We start from the raw sequence: 18634 nt of genomic DNA, 5'->3' as shown, positions 1-18634 counted from the left end.
TCTTAGAAAATATTTTTCTCACATATAACTTAAAATTAAAACATGCTTGAAATAATTTATTTATAGCATTTCTCATTGATGGTACCTCATGGTGAGTTCTGCCTCCACAAGGTTCTGTGCCAAGCCCCTGTGACACAGGACTGATTTTAGACAGAAGTAGTCCAAGTAATTTAACAAAGCATCCAGGGCATAGCACTTTCAGCTGTCCCCATGAAGGTGAAGCGAATTTTCCATTAATAATCACAACAAAAATGAAGGATCGTAATACAAATATCGTTACCCTTATGTATGGGTTTGGTATAGAGCAAACTGCCAAGGATGTTGGTTCCAGCTCTCCCTGAAACAAAACCCCACTTCCTTTCCAAAAGGCTTTCTTCTTTTGTATCCAGATAGCCAGCCTTAGTGTAAAGCACATGCCAGCTTACTACTGGGATCCTGGGCTTAATGCAGTGAATGTCCATTACGCCTGAAGTGATACTCATTAGACATAGGAAAGACTGCTGCTTGGGGTAAGAATCTTTCCACTGGGGCCAGCCCTTGTGCTCTCCTACACAAAGCATAAGAGTCTAGTACTTAGAATGAGCTTAAACAGGCAACACATTTGGTTTCAACTGTAGCATGAATTACAGAAGCTGTATTATCTCTGGAAAAATGTTTACTGATTTTCAATACACACTTCGCTTACCAAGGAAATGCCAGCACAGAGTTACTCTCTTGCTCTTGTGACTTTATCAGTCCTGTGTACGCAAGATCCAGCCTTTCAGACCTCTTCCTACTGAGCAGAGCCCTAAACCCTGAGTAAAGCTTTTCTCCCTGTGCTTGTCTAGTGCTTAAAAATGGGAACCACCTAATACAGAACACACAGAGCTACTGGAGGTAGTTGGCAAAAAGATTCAGTTAAAAGGAGTGTTAGTCAACTTGCCCATTCATTGACTCATACATCCTACTTTAGCTTACAGGAAAAATATCTAATTGAACATTTTTTTTCTGTTACAGGGGCAGTAGCTGTCTCCTGGAATTGATGCTCAAGTTTCTTTCTAGATCTAGCCCGCACTTTGCCCATGCTGACTTCCTCTGCCAACTCACACACACTCTCTCTTCCTCCCTCCTGCCTCATCATAATAGGGGTTTGATATGCTAATTTTCTGTAATGACTGTTTAAAATTTTCCCCACAAACAAAGCAATGGAGATAACAGCATGTGATATTAAATGTTCTTGATTTTGTGAGTAGCAGTCCAACAGAAAATGACTTAATAATTAAAAAATTTTGACTCACTAGTTTGTGAATGGCCACGTTTAAGAATGTAACCCCTCTTAACTTCTTTACACCGTGGTACAGTATAATTCACTCAGCCTAAGAGGAGATAATGACAGCTTTATAAAGGATTTTACATCACACCTCCAAGTTTTCTTCTTATCTCAAAGGTTGCACCGTGCACTAAAGCAACAGTCTGTATTAATCTAACCTCTGACATTTGGGCCATATTAACCCACCAATGCAGGTTTATGTATCTCACACCTCAGACCCTATCAAGAAATTTGGCAGTGGCAGCTTGATAAGGACACCATACCTTACTGAACTTGTTCTAAAAACAACATCAGCAAAACACTCCTCTGGTCACACTTTTTAATGACCTTGCTCACTTGTGCTCACTCTTCTTTGGCTATTGCCCATAGGGGTAGTCCAAGCTCTGTGGCATCAGAAATACTGTAAAGAAGGAGCACTGAAAATTCCCATTTTTCTGTAAAAATATTAGCACCTGGAGGGGGATAGTGGAAAGCTGGTGGAAAGTCTGTAAACTAGAAACTTGAGAAGTGGTTCATTTTTAGATGGCAAAATAATTGTCAAAAACAAGGTTATTTTTTTAATGAGACTGATGACATTTTTTTTTTCATTTCTGTACTGCACTAATTAGCAAATCAATCTTCATTACCAGCCGCTCTGCAGTGGAAATTCTACTAGAGGGATATTTCTGGTATCGCAACAGTTTAAGCAACCACCACAGTACATTAAAATTCTCTTTCTGTTCATGTAATACAGATAGTGAAATAACACTCTCCAAACTGTGTATCATCCCAGCTTCCCAAGCTGAGATCTGCATTGGAATATGTATTTCAAAAGAAGGAGAAAATAACCAAATTCTCAAACTTGGTTTGTTTCAAGAAAGCTAGGACCATTCTAAGGAGTTCTGCAATTGGGTCATCTTAATTCTATGACAGAGTAGTTCAGGCAGGCAGCATTTACTGCTGTAATGTTCCTATGCCTTGTCAAAAAATAATAAAAATAATTAAAATTATACTTTCAGAAAAAGCCTGCAAATGGGGTTTCTATCTTCTATTTTAACCTTTACTTAGACAAAGTCTCATTAATTATGTTGAAAACTTTTTGATTATCATATGTTAGTTAAACAATGATGGTGACTATAATAATTAAAGTACACACAAAAGTAAAGTCAGGTGTTTTATTAAATACATAATTCTAAAAACCTTTAGAGAGCATGGATAATGAATGGACTGAGGGCACTTGACTGCACAACTTAAGAAACAAATGATAGCTCTGCTTCAAAACTGCACAACAGGTTCTTGGGAGATTCCTTTTCATACTTGTCCAGTGATATTTTTAGGAACTACAGCTTACAAAAGAGCCAACACTTTACTGCAGTCACTTTTCAAGGCAGCTCTGGCTAGCTTTACATTCTTTTAATCTCCTTTCCCTTTTTTTCTCTCAATATCTTCTTGCTTTCTTCTCTTCTCCTCTTAGTTACAGGATTCCGTGGATCATAGATCTCAAAAGTGTCTTCATCCTGCATGCTTGCATCTTTCACCTTTCTGCTTCTGTCTTCAAACTGAAGTACATGTGACATCCTACAAAACAAAACAAAACAAAACAAAACAAAACAAAAAACATAGCTCCAAGTCAGTGGAAGGAGGAAAGTTATGATTTGTAATTATGTTATGCATGGCAAGATTTTAGCACCCTGAGTTATTTTTATGCATAGTAAAAAAGATTCAAGCTTTGCTGGTTTTTTAGTTGCTGTTGGCTTTGTTTGTTTGTTTGTGTCTTTCTTTCTTTCTTAGTAGACCCTGTTATTATAGGGTAGCCACTTTTGTGAAGACTGATTTTGAAAAATACAGCTAGAGTTTGCTTTGCTGAATTTTATTTCAGGTACTGATCTCTCATGTCTTTTTCTATTTAACATATTCCCAAATGTACTGAATAATTTTCCCAGGAATAGGGAGTATTTCTCAAGTTTTCCTATTAGTCACTTTGGACTTCCTTTCACCGTTAGGATTTCGCTAAAGTGGGGGAAAATGCTTGAGGTAGGTACACAGAAGATCAAAACGGGAATGTTTCATGTCCTGCTGCTCCACCTTAAGTGGGTTCAGGTCATGCTTTTGAATTCTTTGAACATCAGATGGAACTAACGCTTTGTTCCAGCCTATGTTTTTTCTACTGCTGATTAGAAGTTCCCCCCCCCCCCCATTAGATATTTCCTCATTTTAGCAAATTCCCAGAAATCTGAAAACATCAGCATAACCTGGAGTCATAACTTGCTTGTTAGCTGCAGTCAGTGGCAGGAATGCCTGGAGTTTATCAACTATGGCCTTATTAGCAGGTGAGAATTAATGCAGAAGTCAGAAAATTATGAGTTTTAGCTTGGACAAACAAAATCTTAAACAAAAGGATAACTTATTTACTATACTTAAAGAAAAAGAGAGGCAGGAGGAAAAGAGAAGAAAATCGAACCAAAGATGCTCACAAATTGACTGATTGTAAACCTATTGATCTTTACTTACAAGTTAGCTACTTTCTGTATCACAGGATACAGTTTTAATTTAAGTATGAAAACCAGGCTATGGGATTAATACTTTTAACCACAGCTGTGATAGTTTAAATGAAAAACCCACTTGATTATTTAACAAGACTTTTGAATATACAGTCATAATCAAGCTGCTACTTATGAACCAGGAGAACAAGTATAAAGTTTGTATGTTCAATTAAAAAAAAAAAAAAGGAATTAAAAGTTTTTTCAGTGCAAACAAACGTGCCTAGGCAAAAACCCACTTATGTTTGGATTCTGTATTAATCAATTGCAAAAACATCTTTGACTTTGATGGGACAACTTAAAATAATAATAACTATACTGAACTGAATCTAAGCATATCAACCTTTACAGCATTAGATATCTTTGCCTACAGTCTTTGTGAGACAGAAAATCAAGGAAAAACAAGTCAGTATCAGAATGAAAGTTTTGTGGTGAATGAAACATTGCTTTGTTAATCTTTTGCAGCATATTAGAGGTCTTGAATTAAATAGGTTTTTTAAGGAGCTCAGTGCAAACTGCCATAGATAAAGAAAGGGAGGGAGGGAGGACAAGCTCTGTTACTGTAGATTACAATACAGTACTATTAAAGAAACTAAACAAAATTCAAAGCTATAGACTATACGAGATCTATTTGAATGCTTTAGAAAAACATTTAAAAACAAAAATTGAGACTTTTCTTCATAATTGATTATTGACATGTAGGTTTCATAAATGTCTTATGGTATAGCATTGACAGCATGCCTGCTTATTACCCTGTCCCATGGAAATGGTTAAGAATTGTTTCCAGTGTATAAAGCTTGAGTAGTTTATAACCCTGTACACACTAGTAACACCAAAAGGTTTTTTTTAGCCATATCTACAATTCAGAATAACATAATGTACCGTCAGAGTGACTCATGATTGCGTATTTGTAGTTTAATTATAAAAACATTGTCTCACAGTGGAGGGATTGAAGTAATTTATTTTAGTTAACATGCTTTCTGCATTTGTCATATTCTTCTCAACTTATTAAAGATGAGCATTTGATTATTTTTTTAAGAACACATACCAAATCATACTATCCTAGTCTGAATTAAAATATAGGCCTAAAGAGATGGAGTCATCCTTGGTGAGTGGATTTAGAGCATGTTTGTTATACGAGTGTATGTAGAACTGTAGTCACACTTAGTCATTTCATCAACTCAGGTTGTAAAAGAATGCCACAGCACATTTGCAGGATACTACTAATAGGAATAAAAAATAAATATATCTCTAATTCTTGGGTCAGTCCATACTGCGTCCCAGGCAGTTTGCAAATTAGATGCAGTAGATTCAGACTAAGCAATGTTTACTTCTCTGCAAGAGCTGAAAGAAGTCACAGTCTCTGACTCCTATTCATAACTTTCCACTGAGGTGTTCCCAGCTGTGATTAAAAATAAGCCAATATTAAGAAACTTTTTGATATTCCCAGAATCACTTTCAGATGCAGCATCTCACAGGTAAAGCAAAATAAACACAGACTGTGGTGGAGATTTTAAAAAATATTTTCCTGCTGTGAACTTAAGCTTATTTTTTGCGAGTTACACATCTTCACAAGTAGACCGGTTTTGCATCCATGGAAATAGTAAATCACACTTAATACTATTTAAAAAAAAAAAAAACAAATTGTTTTGAACAAGGGAAGTATTTAATAATTATTTCTATATGAATCATTTGAATTTATAGTAATCTTATTCAAGCTTCTCCAACAAACGTTTGCACTTGCGTAATTTTCAAAGTGTGAAGTTAGGGCCGTAATTCCACAAATACAGATTGCATAAGACTTTTCCTTGTTTGATGTATAGCTCTTTTCCCCTCCACATGCTCCTGAGTTCAGTGGGGAGCTGGCTGCCCAGTCATGCTTCTGCAGTCACTGTGCTGAAAGCTCTAATTTAATCTCTTCGTCTTCATTGAGAACCTACTAACTTGTGCTTATTACCACTTGTTGACAGTTCATTTTAAACGAGTGAGACATACAACTTCAAAACACACTTTTTCTTCAAAATTTAAAGAATGAAAGGTTGTCAGTTCTCCCATGCAAAACTCAAAAGAAAGAAAAAAAAATTTTTTTTTTGCTTAAAACTAGTTTTAATAAAATACCTTGCCAAAACTCATGTGGGTTTAAAGTATCCAGGTGTGCAAATTGTTGACTTTCTTTAGAAGAAGTAACCACAAAGTTATTTTCTTAACCTCTTCTGTTAAGATAGTGCTGCAAATCAGAACCAGCTATCTTAAAATGGATTTTGTGCTGGAGAGGGTTGATTTTCACCCCAGACATATGACAGCATCCTACAGTTTAACCGTTGTTCTATCCCATGTAATAGCAGAACAGCTGGTTGCTGTACTACACGTCTTCCCTTTAGTGTTACTAAAGGACACTGAGTTCTTTGCTCTCTTCTGTACTGCAAAAATGAAATGTCTTGAAACATTAGACTGAAATACCTGAATTCATTTAAGATGGTTTCAGAGGCAGCACAGGGTTTCACAGGTATATGGATACTCTCCTGGCCTAGTGATATTCTCACATAACGACTTTTCCAACAGTCAGCAAACAAGATTGCTTCTTCACAGTTACTAGCAGAGTAGGTCTAATAGGTTCTTAAGCTGTGCTAACTAATACATTACCGTGGTGATCAGTTTGATTACTTTCTAGGAGGTTACAAGTTGGAGACTGTTGGCTGCAACTGAAGCCAAAAAAAGAAACTTCAGCACACCAGAAAGCATTCAAGAACGATTACAGTATGATTAAGCTCTATGTCCAATAGTTTAGCATAGGCAACAACCTATTTGCCAGCTGCACATCAAAGAATGAACCCCACCTACACAGTGCGCTCCAGGCAGATTCAACCAGTTTTTTTTCAGCAGACAGATCGTGTTCTTTTGAACCACTCAAGTGAAATGGCACTTGTAAGAAAAGATATGATATACAGTACTCCCTCTCATTTTGAGATATGTGAGCCATGCACTGGATCTGAACCATATTCCAGCTGCTGACAGGTGGCAGTCATGTTAAGTGTAGCATAAACAGAAGTCCAGTATCACAACAGCTCTGGTCTTTCCAGGACTGTCCTTAGGGAGAAAGTGAAGTGGCAGTCAGTGAACTGAATAATTCTAAATCTCAGCAAGGGCAAAGAAGCACTACAGTTTTGCACTAGTGATGAAGCTTGGATCTTCTCGTACAAACGCACTGCATGTATCAGCGATTTTTGTATTAACTGAGTGAAACTGAAAAGCTGCATTGCTTAGTTCCACACTGGTTTATCAAACTGACATAGGTGTTCACTGTTACCAGCTCATCTGCTGCCCACTCAACCTTTCTTGCACAAGTGACTCTACACAGCATGCGCTCTTTTGCCTCCGCCACTTCCGTGGACAGCCTAGGACATTATCCTACACGCACCTATGTCAGCATTTTAAACAGCTGACCTTTGCAGTAAATCATCAATAGGTGTGGACAAAAGTTACATTCTGTCAACTCTGTTTGGAGGTAATAGATTTTGGCACAAAGGCAGTAATTTTAAGTGGTTTTAGCCAGGCTTCATTTGGAGGTGCCTGCGTAAGACATGGCAGCTGGTGATAGATCCTTTGCTTCTACAATCAGTAGGCACCAAAAAAAAGTAACACACAGCTTTTCACTTTCCAGATGTAGAACTGTATGTTACTAAAATGCACTGCTTACAGACAGTACATCTAAACTGGTGCTCAGAACGTGGCCAAAATTATGTAATGCTTCTAAATGGAGATTAAATTAATTAATTAATCATACTGCTACAAAATTTTCAGTATCAGGATTTTGCAAATTATTGCTACATTTTATGAAAGTTATTGGCTCTCTCCATCAGGATGTTTAAAATGAACAAAGCAGGAGGAAGTATCTGTGTCAAGAAATTTAGTGCTGCTTATTGCATTGTACAGGCTGTCTAAAAAAGGAAGGAGAGACCAATACTGACCATAACTAGTAGCACTACCATTTGTTTCGGAGTTCAACATCGCTTGCAAGTAACATGCTACCTACTTTTCTCAATTATCACCAATATACCATATATTTAAAAGAAAAATAATGAGAGGTACTCAAGCACTACTCCTTTCCTTGATTTTCATTCTATTTGCCACTAACGTTTTCATTCAAATATTGTAAATGATATTAACACAGGAAACATTGTAAGACTTTCCTCCCATGACCCTCATGACAGAATTGTGGATAGAATTGTAACTCATGAACAGATGAGAAAACAGATGAGTGAATCTACAGATCAAAGCAAATGAGATCTCTCTCCAAGGAAAAAAAGAAAAGCTGTTCTGGAAGAATGAACGAATGAACTCACTGACACTCTTCAGTTCCAGCAGAGTAGCGGGTGGCAAAGGAATAGGAGAGACAGTTGAGAAATACTGAGAGACAGTTGAGAGACCAAAAAGAAAAATAAATTGAGGAAGGTAAAGACTAAAAAAAAGGATAGGAATGAGAAACAAAAACAGAGAAAAAAGAGACTGGCCAAAATGTAAATAAAATGAAGAAAAATTTCAAATGACAATTGAAACCAAGCAAACATTTTGAATCAAGGCAAGAGAACAAGAATACAAACAAGACAAAAAGAATGTCAAAACCATAAAACAATGGGAATTTTGAAGGAGGAAATATGTTAATAACATCTGATTTTGTTTCCATCTTTTTTTCAAAATTGAGATGCTACAATCAAAACAAGCCTCTTGGCTTAGGCTGCTGTCACCATTCCTTGCATAAGAGTGTCTAAGAGCTTTACAAATAATTTTTAAAAACAATGCAGCAGGAGAGAGGAAATACATTTATGTTTCTAATGAAACTTGCAACCATGACTAAGTGCTCTACGCAACACAGAGTTCCCTGGTTTTTGTCTGCCCTGTCTCACCATACAGCTTTGTTTTTCTTTTCATCTAACAGATAACCCATAATCCCGCTTTTCATGCAAGGGAACCCTGTAATCCAAGTTTCTCTCTCTTACAGATCATGAAAAGAAAAATAATTTTTTCCCAAGCACTTGAAGTAGGTTCTGATAGTTACAGCAATAAGAGTTGATAGCATAAATACTGCTAAAGACAGTCTGAAATCTGGATTAATCTCTTTAATTCTCACTGTTTCACAGAGCCACTGCTATCACAAAGAAACAAACTTCCTTGAGTATGTTTTGTCTCATTACCTCATAGTTTTGGAGCTGTGCTAAATTACCTATGAAAGTCCCTACTCTTCTGTAGCAGTTGGTATTTAAACCTTCCACTGCATCACACACTATTCCTGTTTGTGCCTAGTCTGCCAAACCAGGTTTGATTTCACTAATGCCTCCCAGTAATAATCTATGGTCATAGGCTTCTGCCGTGTTTGTTACTGCTAAGAGATTTCACTCTTTCTTGTTTCACTGCTTGTTTCCACCATTCCACAGTCTTTTGTTCCTGTTCTCCTTTCCTAAGGATCAGATCACATGTCCTCTCAATTTTTTGTGCTTTCATAAACATTATTTTTTTCAAATTTATTGACTTGCTATTTAAAAAGAGAAATAAGATTTGCTATTCAGGCCTAGCCAAATTAAAATCATTAGTTATTTCACCGAAGTTTATAATATTAAAAAATGCTTAGAAAAATATTGAGAAAATTGGGATAAGTACAGATATTTGCCATATTGCAGTCAACTTCACAGGTTAAGTATTTAATTCTACATCAAAATAATATAGTTTCAATCCATATTACTGAATATGGTACAGAGCACAGATTTTAGACTGAAATTTAAGATTTCACTATTGCTATAAATATCCCCATCCCCAAGCACTCTCCTGAGGTTAATTTCATTTCTGCATGACCCAAAAGTGGCATTTTCTAGCATTCAGATTAATGCAGTACTATTAGCCTACAGTATTTCAGCATTCAGATATTAACAACGGAGGTAACATATTATCAGGACCAGACTACGCAGTCTCTCTCTCACTCCCCCCACCCTCCAAAAGAATAGAGAGAGATAAAATAAGAAAAACGGTTCGAGGTTTGAGATAAGGACAGGGAGAAAATCCTTAAAGTTACCGTCACGGGCAAAACAGACTCGACTTGGGGAAAACTATTCATTTATTACTAAAAACAGCAGGATAATGAGACAGAGAACAAGATAACCTCTCACCACCCCTCCCTCTTCCCAGGCTTAACATTATCTCTACCACCTTCCCCTCCTGAGTGGCACAGGGGGGAAGAGGGAATGGGGGTTGCGGTCAGTTCATCACGTGATGTTTTACGCTGCTGCTTCATAGCCAGGGGAAGAACTCCACACATTCCTCCCCTGCTCCATTGTGGGGTCCCACCCATATGCCACAGTCCTTCGTGAAACTGCTCCAGCATGAGTCATCTCTTCCATGGGGTGTAGTAGTCTCTCCAGAACGGCTGCCCCAGCGGGCCCTCCATGGGCCACAGCCACCTTTAGGCCTCCACCTCCCCCGGTGTGGGGTCCTTCAAGGGCTCCAAGTGGATCTCTGCTCCTCCGTGGACCTCCATGGGCTGCAGGGGGACAACCTGCTCCACCATGGGCTGCACCACAGGCTGCAGGGGAATCTTGGCCAGGAACAGCATTACTCCTCCCCTCCTTCTCCACTGAACTTGGTGTCTGCAGCTGTTTCTCTCACAAGAAAAATTCTTCACAACAGGCTGGCAGACGCCTCTCAGAATCTCCTCACATCATCCAGCTCATCTCCTCTCCACTTCTTGCAGCCGGGCCGGGCCGACTCGGGCCCAGTTGGCTGCCTGGCGAGAGGCCAGAGGGTGAGGCCTGCAAGGCCCATGAGGCCTGCACCTCTGCCCCGGCTCAGCTTCTTCACATCTTCTCGTCTTCTTTTTTTTTCTGTTTTCCCATTCTTAAATATGTTATCGCAGAGGTGTTATCATGGAACATTCTGCTACCAATCAGCTTGGCCTTGACCAGCAGCAGGTCCGCCCTAGTCCCAGCCGAGTCCACTGAACAAAGGGGAGCAATTTCTAGCAGTTTCCTACAGAAGCTGCCACCTTAGGCCCCCCCTCACTAAACAAAACCACAACAGTTAGCATAGGCCCACAGCATAAAATGATCAGAATAGAACTTCTGCAGATACTTCCAACATCATTCTTTTCTGAGATATTCTATTCAAATGCTATATGCTCAGATTTACCCTAAAATATTCACTGCAAAAGTAATAAGAAACTAATAGTTTCAGCAAGTATGAGATATCCAGGGTAAAAAAAACCCCAAAGATACTTCAGTTTCTGCAAAGCTAATAACAAAGTAAACTATTCGTGGTGAAGACTAAGAGTATCCTTCCGTTGTTCAAGATAGTACTAAGCATTTTCTCCTCTCAAAAGAAGATTTAGTTGTAAGTAATCTTCTAAGAGAAAGGGAAAATCAACTAAACTACAAAAAAGCTCACCCAATGCAAAAAGCACTGGGGGAAAATGTGATTAGCTCTCATAGTATCAGAATTAGAAATCTGTAAAACCATGATGACTTATGTTTTTAAGCAATAAATATTTTTCTATAAAAAAAATCAGTTACCCTATTTTTATATTGCATATTTGGTAATAATTAATATATACTATATTTACACTATATCCTTATCCCCTTCACAAAAATGTTAAGTAGTCTGATGAAAGAAGCTGGGTACTTCAAATAGACAACTGCTGCTGGTAGAGTAGCTTGGTATGGAAGACTGTAATGCAAATTCCAGATGTTGTTCCAGACAGTGTACCAATGTAGAAAAGCCTTACAGAGTATTTACTATAAGGACATGGGAAGTGCCATACCGGAACAGACCAATGATCCATCCAGTCTAGCATCCTGTCTCTGGCAACAGCTTGTGTAATATCTGATACTCTAGAATTCAGCAAATCGCCTCCTCAGGTTAACGCAAATGGTCAGGCAGTATTGTATTTCCACAGCACAGAGTTAGAGTGAGGGGAAGGAGAGGAGAGCACTTCTAGCACAAAAATACTCAGTTTTTCATAAGATTCAATGTTCTCTGGACACTCTCCCTTCTCTTTTGTCCCTCTCTCTCCCCATTCTGAATATGTGCAAATCCTTACTGTTTAAACATGTCACTGAATGAGATGAAGTTGAGGTGCTTGAAAAGGTGTGTAAATATGCAGGAAGCTTAAGCTAGGCTATTAAAGACTGAGTAGAATATTTCTTCATTCTTCACTAGGTTTGCTGGCAATAAACAAAATGTAAGATTTCCAGACAGTAGATGTAATACTAGATACCCTTGAGTAAAGCATGGATCATCTCTGAATTTCAGTCAAACAGTAGTTGATTCCAGGCCCAGATGCCTAATCCAAATAAACTTAGACATGGAGGGATTAACAAAAAATAAATAAACAAAAAACCCACCCCAAATACTCCGAGTTTCTCATGCATGACGAACAGCTAAAAGCAATAAATATACAACTTCATCAGAAGAACAATTCATCAATACAAAATTACTGACTGAAGCAGTGAGCTAGCAGCTCTCATTTACATATCAAGGTTTGACCACATTCTAGTAGTGGAAGAGTGAAGGTGGAGAGAAAACTGGAGGGGAAAAAAAAAAAGAAAAAGATTTACAGCAGAAGGGTTTTTTCCCCCCTTTCTTTCTTCCTTTAAATGTTAGAAGCAATAATAAAACCCAAACAAGCACTTACTTTTTTTTTTGCCAAAAAGAAAAGAAACCCCTTTTTCCAATATGCTTCTAACACAGACCTCTGGCATTCATTTATCCTTTGCAATGATCAAGTAAGTATTTTGTCAACTTTTAAAAAATGTAGTTGAGTAAATCAATGGCCTTAGCAGGAGAGATCTAATACAGAGCCAGTTTTTCCAGACTACTGGAGGAACGTTGGCTCAAGTCTGGTTGGGAGGAGGGGAGCAAACATGGCTTTAATCCATCTTTGTGCCTCACTGGCATAAATTACAGCAGCACTTTTTCTTTCGTTCCCCAAGCTAGCATCAGCATGTGAAAAAGACTGCTGCTTAGTTTTCAGGAGCTTACTGCTTTTGTCACAGTTAAGCTTCTGCAACTGAATCTGGAGAGACTGGTGCTAATTGTGAGGAAGCCATATTTCATAATCCTCAGTCTGAGGTATTACAGCAAAGATGGATTTTAGAAAATGTGTATAAAGGTAGGTTTATGAAAGAAATATAACCAATATTTGTAGCTGTTTATCCAGAAGAATTTTACTATGCAAAGTTTAATAGTAGATGCTGTATTAAACAGAAATCCTGGAAATAAAATCCACATTATCAAATTTATGTGGATTAGACACTAACAGTGTGCATTGTGATTTAGTTCTTAATATAAATGAAATCTTGCAATATAAAAATAGTCTGGCTAACTTCAACATTTACCTGACTCTGAAATTGCTTTTTCAATTAAAAAAAACCCAGAATCAAACCAATTCTAGCCTGCTCTCTGCAACACACATTGGGAAGGTGATGCCTTGATACTTTTTTTTTTAGACCCTAATCTCTCTCTCTCACAGCCTTTTACTGGGAGAAAACAAGATAAACTAAATACTGTGTTTCCAGTGCTAACTTCACTAGATTTATCACTTAAAACCAGTGATAAATATTCCAAGAGAAGTTTTCCTTGTGTTATTAACAAAAACTTTTTTAAAAAGAAGATAAAGGACATAACTATTGATGCTTGATAGAAGAACACCTTAACTGAATATATAGATTTTTTTATTTGTTTGTTCTGGAGTAAAATATAACAATGTCTACAGACTGGGTAAAAAAATCATACAGTTAAATTGCAATGAATGTCCTGGTAGAAAGGGCCTAGTATTAGCACCCAATGTTGTAAAAATATTTAACCAGCCTCGGTGGTAGTTTTGCAAAATTCAGAACTGGGAACAGATTACAGAATTTGACATATATAAACCAGGCTGCAATTTAAATGGTTAGCATTGAATTTTAGTGAGGTTTTTTTCCAAAGAAGCAATAAATTATTAAAAACAGACCCATTCCCTTTATTTTTTACTATTTTAGTGAACAGTACCATTAAATTCCCATGTGAATTCTTTTTCATTCTCGCTATCCTAAAGGAGGTTTGTGACAAAAAACTAAGTCAACAGTCAAACCAACATTAGTAACTATACAACATGCATGTGAAACAATCTATTAAGCAAGATCTGAAATGCCTTTTTATTTGAGGTGGAAGACCTTTATTCTCATATAATTTTTACAATAACCTCTTGACTGTAAATTGAAAGGTATTTTCAGGGATTGACTTTTTCACTGTCATTTTAAAAAATGCCTGTTTTTCTTACCCCTCAAATTAGCCAACATTTAGAATAGCTCAGACTCAACAAAAGTAGCTAACTAGAAGAATTTTAAACTGAAAAAATAACGTGAAAAACCATCTCCTTAATCCAAATTCCCATTTGACTCATTCTTTCTTGTACCACAGTATATCTGAAAGCTAAACAGATTTATGTTATTTCATATCAAAAGAAAGAGTAAGTTTCAGAGTCTAGACATCCTCCCCAAAATACTTAAGTGACTGTGTCACTTACATTTGTCACTTAGTTACAGCCATGACAGCATTCCATGGGGAAGGAAAAAGTTGGTATCTTTTAAAGGTTAAGAATCTTTGTAGTTCACGTCCAACATCTTACATTTCACCCAGGAAACAGTGCAGTGGTTAAGTTATGAAGCACTGGCATCACATGCTATTAATGAAATGAACTATGCAGCATGCTGGCAGTCATAGTCAAATTCTAAATGACTATGGGTATATTACTGAGAACAGATAGAGGTCAGGAATAAGATCTGAATCCAGAAGAAGAAATCCAAAACTTCTAGCCACGTGCAAAATGAAGGAAAAATTACTGGGCTCCACTGTAACACAAACTCTAAAATCAACTGGAGGTCTACTTGCAGCCCTGATTTCTGAACTGATGTGACTAATAATAGACTAAACCCCTCTACTGAGGATGATACAAACTTTGGCTGCTTCCTTAGTGGCAACAATAGTTTAAATGTACTTCACATAATCATGTTCATCTGGTAAAGAACAGCTTTCACATGTTAATGTTCCAGTTTCTACACTGAATATTGAAGGTCCAGCAGGATGAACTGGGCAACTTCCATCAAATCCAAACTGAAGAAGTAACAATAATGTAAAATCATACTTATCAGGACCCAGATTACCACTACAGAAACAGTTTTCAAGCAAGAACAGAATATTGCCTCAATGCAATGTTAATATGCAAATACCTCTGGTGCTCTTCTAGTATTTGCTGCTTATTAGCTATTATGTACTTCAACTAAGAACTTAAGCTTATTTAGAAGTTAATAGATGGGCATATCTTTTCAATCAATCCGTAAAAAAAAATCACCATGATTTGCAGCCTATGTGTCTTCCAGGTTTTAAAGGTACGGTAAACTTAACTGGTTTAGTGTGCAATGTATTTTGTTTTTAGTGGTATGGAGTGCAGCTCCTTTTTAGTTCTGGGTTGCTTATTATGACAATTAAGTTTATAATTCAGGATTGGTACGAGAGTTGGTTTGTAAACCTTCTTGTGCATTTTATCTGTGAGAATGCACTAACAATGGGGAGCCTTCATAGAAATATGGTAAGTTGACTTGGCAAATCAGGTGAGCTTTAAAGAAGGAAATGGTGTGTTCTCTTTGGCGGAAAATTCCATCAGCTGAAAAATTGTCAGGATTGTAAAATTTCTCATAGGAACAGAAATACTTCAGTATGTCAATAAATCTAGTGGTTTCAGGAAGTCTCTGCTTGTTTTCAAAGATCAGAGAGAGAAGACAAAAGATAGTTCAGAATTTTGGTTAAGGATATGACAGGTGGATTTTCATAGCAGAGAATCTGTTCCTTCCACAAAGACCAGTGTTCCATCTGGAAAAGTGTATGTATGTAGTTCTTACATTTCATAAAGAGCTAAGGCTGGTAAAAATTCAGCTGGAGAGCCCTATTTTTAGAAGTAGTGAGCCACAGCTTAATGTCAAAGTGAAAAGATTAATGTGGTAGTGCTGTTTAGTCCGCTTCCACTTATGACTTCACTTGAGAAAAATATAATTACAGAATGTATGTATAATATGAAGTTTTGTGAAGATGTATTTTGAAAGTTTATTGCAGTATTTAGAATTTATGTGATTTTGGCAAACAGGAGCAGTAGTATGAAAAACAGGATACAATTCAGGAAATGCAATGGCTGAATTTCAAGAGGAGCAATCAACAGCATGGGTACAGGACAGAGCTAGGTTAGGCAACCGTTCAGTAGGAAAAGATTTGTGGCTTAAAAGGAATTGGAAACCAGGCATGAAAGAAATAATGACAAATAAAGTAATTTTTCCACTCAACATTGACAAAGACTTAGGCGAGTGTTGTATCTAATCTTGAATTTCATGCTTTGAAAAAGAGATGAACCCTTCAGAACTCTCAGAATTACTTGATAGAAGGGTATTTCAAAGTACTAAGTATCACTTTTAAGAGGAATATTTTGCACAGATTAGCTAAAACAATCAATCTTTGAATACACTTGACTGCATCTGATTTTTTTCCTCCCATAGCTGGATTCTCTCCATATAAAATATTTTATGTCATGTTCACAGGATCTGCATCGTCAATTTCACTATCTGCAGTTGCCATAACACTTTCTGGACTGAAATTTGGGGTTTACTATAGCTGTAACTATTTGATATTATAATCAGAGCCCTGAAGTGGCACTACAACCTGACTGGGCATCATATGCCTGCAACTATATGTATACAGCAGTCCAAGTCCTAAAGGAGATGAGGAGCAGCAGTGTTCTGCATGAAGTGTAGCCTATGCAGTGTTTTCACTTTGAAATTCAGGCCTATCTAGTAATCCAGATGGGAAGTACCAAGTAGATTAATTATTCCAGCCGGGTCTTCTGCTGTGACATATTTGGTTTTCATACTATTTGTCTCTAAGCAGATGACACCTCACTAACACTGTGATAGATGTCATCCACACTTTGGGAAAAAGTCTTGTTGGGTAAGAATTTAAGACCAGAATGAGTGACTGAGTTCTGCCAGATCACCTCTACCTACCTCTGCTGCACTCTGCACAAACTTTGTGAAAAAGAGTGAAGTCATGCATCTGACTCCTTCTTATTTGGATTGTAAGCAAATAAAGAACAACTAATGATCAAATAGTACTGAAGACATCTGACAAATCATTAGAAGAAAAGCACAAGCAATACTTCTCAGTATGGAACCACAGGGATAATAATGCTTGCGCGTGGAAGAAGTAGGATCAAGCATGTCTTCCTAAGGTAACTAGATGCTGTAAAAAAATGTGTCTGTCTACTTGGTTGCACACATTTTTATTGTTATAAGCACCCTTTCTGGCAGTACATACCATGTTTATTCAGATACTTTTGAATTCTGTTGGGGAAATTGGATTTTGATTGGTGCAGACATATATATATAATAGTTCTCACACAGCAGCAGTTTGCAATAGAATGTCTCAGCAAAGACTGGTATTTCGTGTTAAAACTTAGTATTATGCATTTCTCTTCAGCTCTCTTCACAACACTTCCTTAGATGCCGGCTTAGACAGTAAAATCTGGTAATAATTATCAAACACCATACACACTGTTTACAATAGAGTCATATTTCTACCTTTTTTTTGCATAAAAAGTAGAATGCTGCTGAAAAGTGCCCAAACGTCTGCTATGCTCCATGCCAATACAGCAGCTCAGCCAAATATGCAGAGAGAAGTTTGCCAAATAAAAGAAAACATAACAAATTGGTAATGGTTTCTATCTTGACAGAAAATGAAAATTATACCTCAATGTGTGGCCACTCCTGTGGACACATAAAAATGTCTTAGAGGCAATCATTTTACCTCAGATAACACACCCTGACAGTAGAGCAAAGCATACTGGCAGGCTTTCACTTCCCATAAAAACAGCAACCATGACCTACAAAATGACCTGGAGGAATCATGTAATTTGTGCATATCATATATGCATATGCCATACACTAATTATAGTTAATAAAAATAAAATAAAGTAGAATTATTGTCTTTTAAGGAGTACTTTGGAATTAAGAAAGAATTTTAAAATGTAAAGTCAGCATAGTCATCTCAAATATTCCAATAAAACAAAGACGCTGAAATAATGAACTTTTATCCCAAAATATGAAATTTAACTTTCCAAGTGATTCTAGCAATCATTAATAGCTTTTAGAAGACTTCATTGCCTTGTTAATATTGTATGTGTTTATAGTCAATTTGTGTAAATGTTTTACAATTTATTTAGCTTCCAAGTAAATTCTTTGAAAATAGAATGTCTCATCTGTCTGTAAAGTTAACTTGTACATTTACTGTGCTGCAAAATTAATAATATGATGTTAATTATTAGTCTATTATGTAGTTTCACATTATTCTAACTCTTTGTTTTAGTGCAATTCCGAATGCACTATTATTTTCTGAACATACAACTTCATAATCTGAAATGGCAAGACTCTTCATTCAGTATGAATTACTTAAGGAGAAAAGAATTATCGCCAATTAGATGTCAGTAGTTCCTCTGAAAGGAAGAGGAACGATGTGGACTTTATAAAAGTCCTGATTTGGTGAGGCAGTTGGACTAGATGACCCTTGTAGGTCCCTTCCAACTGAAATAGTCTATTCTATAATTCTTGGAGAACTTAGAAGCACATTGGTAGCTCAGAAGGTTCTCAAAATATCAGTGAAATCCAAGGTCCTCAAAATGTATGCTGTATGTTATCCTTCATCCCCAAACAGCCTGAGATAGGAAAAGACAACGAAGGAAGACGATGTG

The 18634-nt window shown here is 37.0% G+C and overlaps 1 protein-coding gene across 1 annotated transcript in view; it reads right to left on the bottom strand.

The window, feature by feature from the left end:
* Window positions 1–2449: 2449 nt before the first annotated feature.
* Window positions 2450–18634, bottom strand: part of CWC27 (CWC27 spliceosome associated cyclophilin) — a 117417-nt gene continuing 101232 nt past the window's right edge. The window contains exon 14 of the mRNA XM_086770941.1: window positions 2450–2866. Coding sequence (XP_086627067.1) covers window positions 2692–2866 — 175 coding nt within the window. The 3' untranslated portion in view covers window positions 2450–2691. The remainder of the gene's footprint in view (window positions 2867–18634) is intronic.

This window comes from Chlamydotis macqueenii, chromosome Z (assembly GCF_036417535.1).
Source record: "Chlamydotis macqueenii isolate bChlMac1 chromosome Z, bChlMac1.mat, whole genome shotgun sequence".
Taxonomy (NCBI): Eukaryota; Metazoa; Chordata; class Aves; order Otidiformes; family Otididae; genus Chlamydotis; species Chlamydotis macqueenii.
The sequence above is the reverse complement of the archived record's forward strand: the minus strand, read 5'-3'. Positions and strand labels throughout refer to the sequence as shown.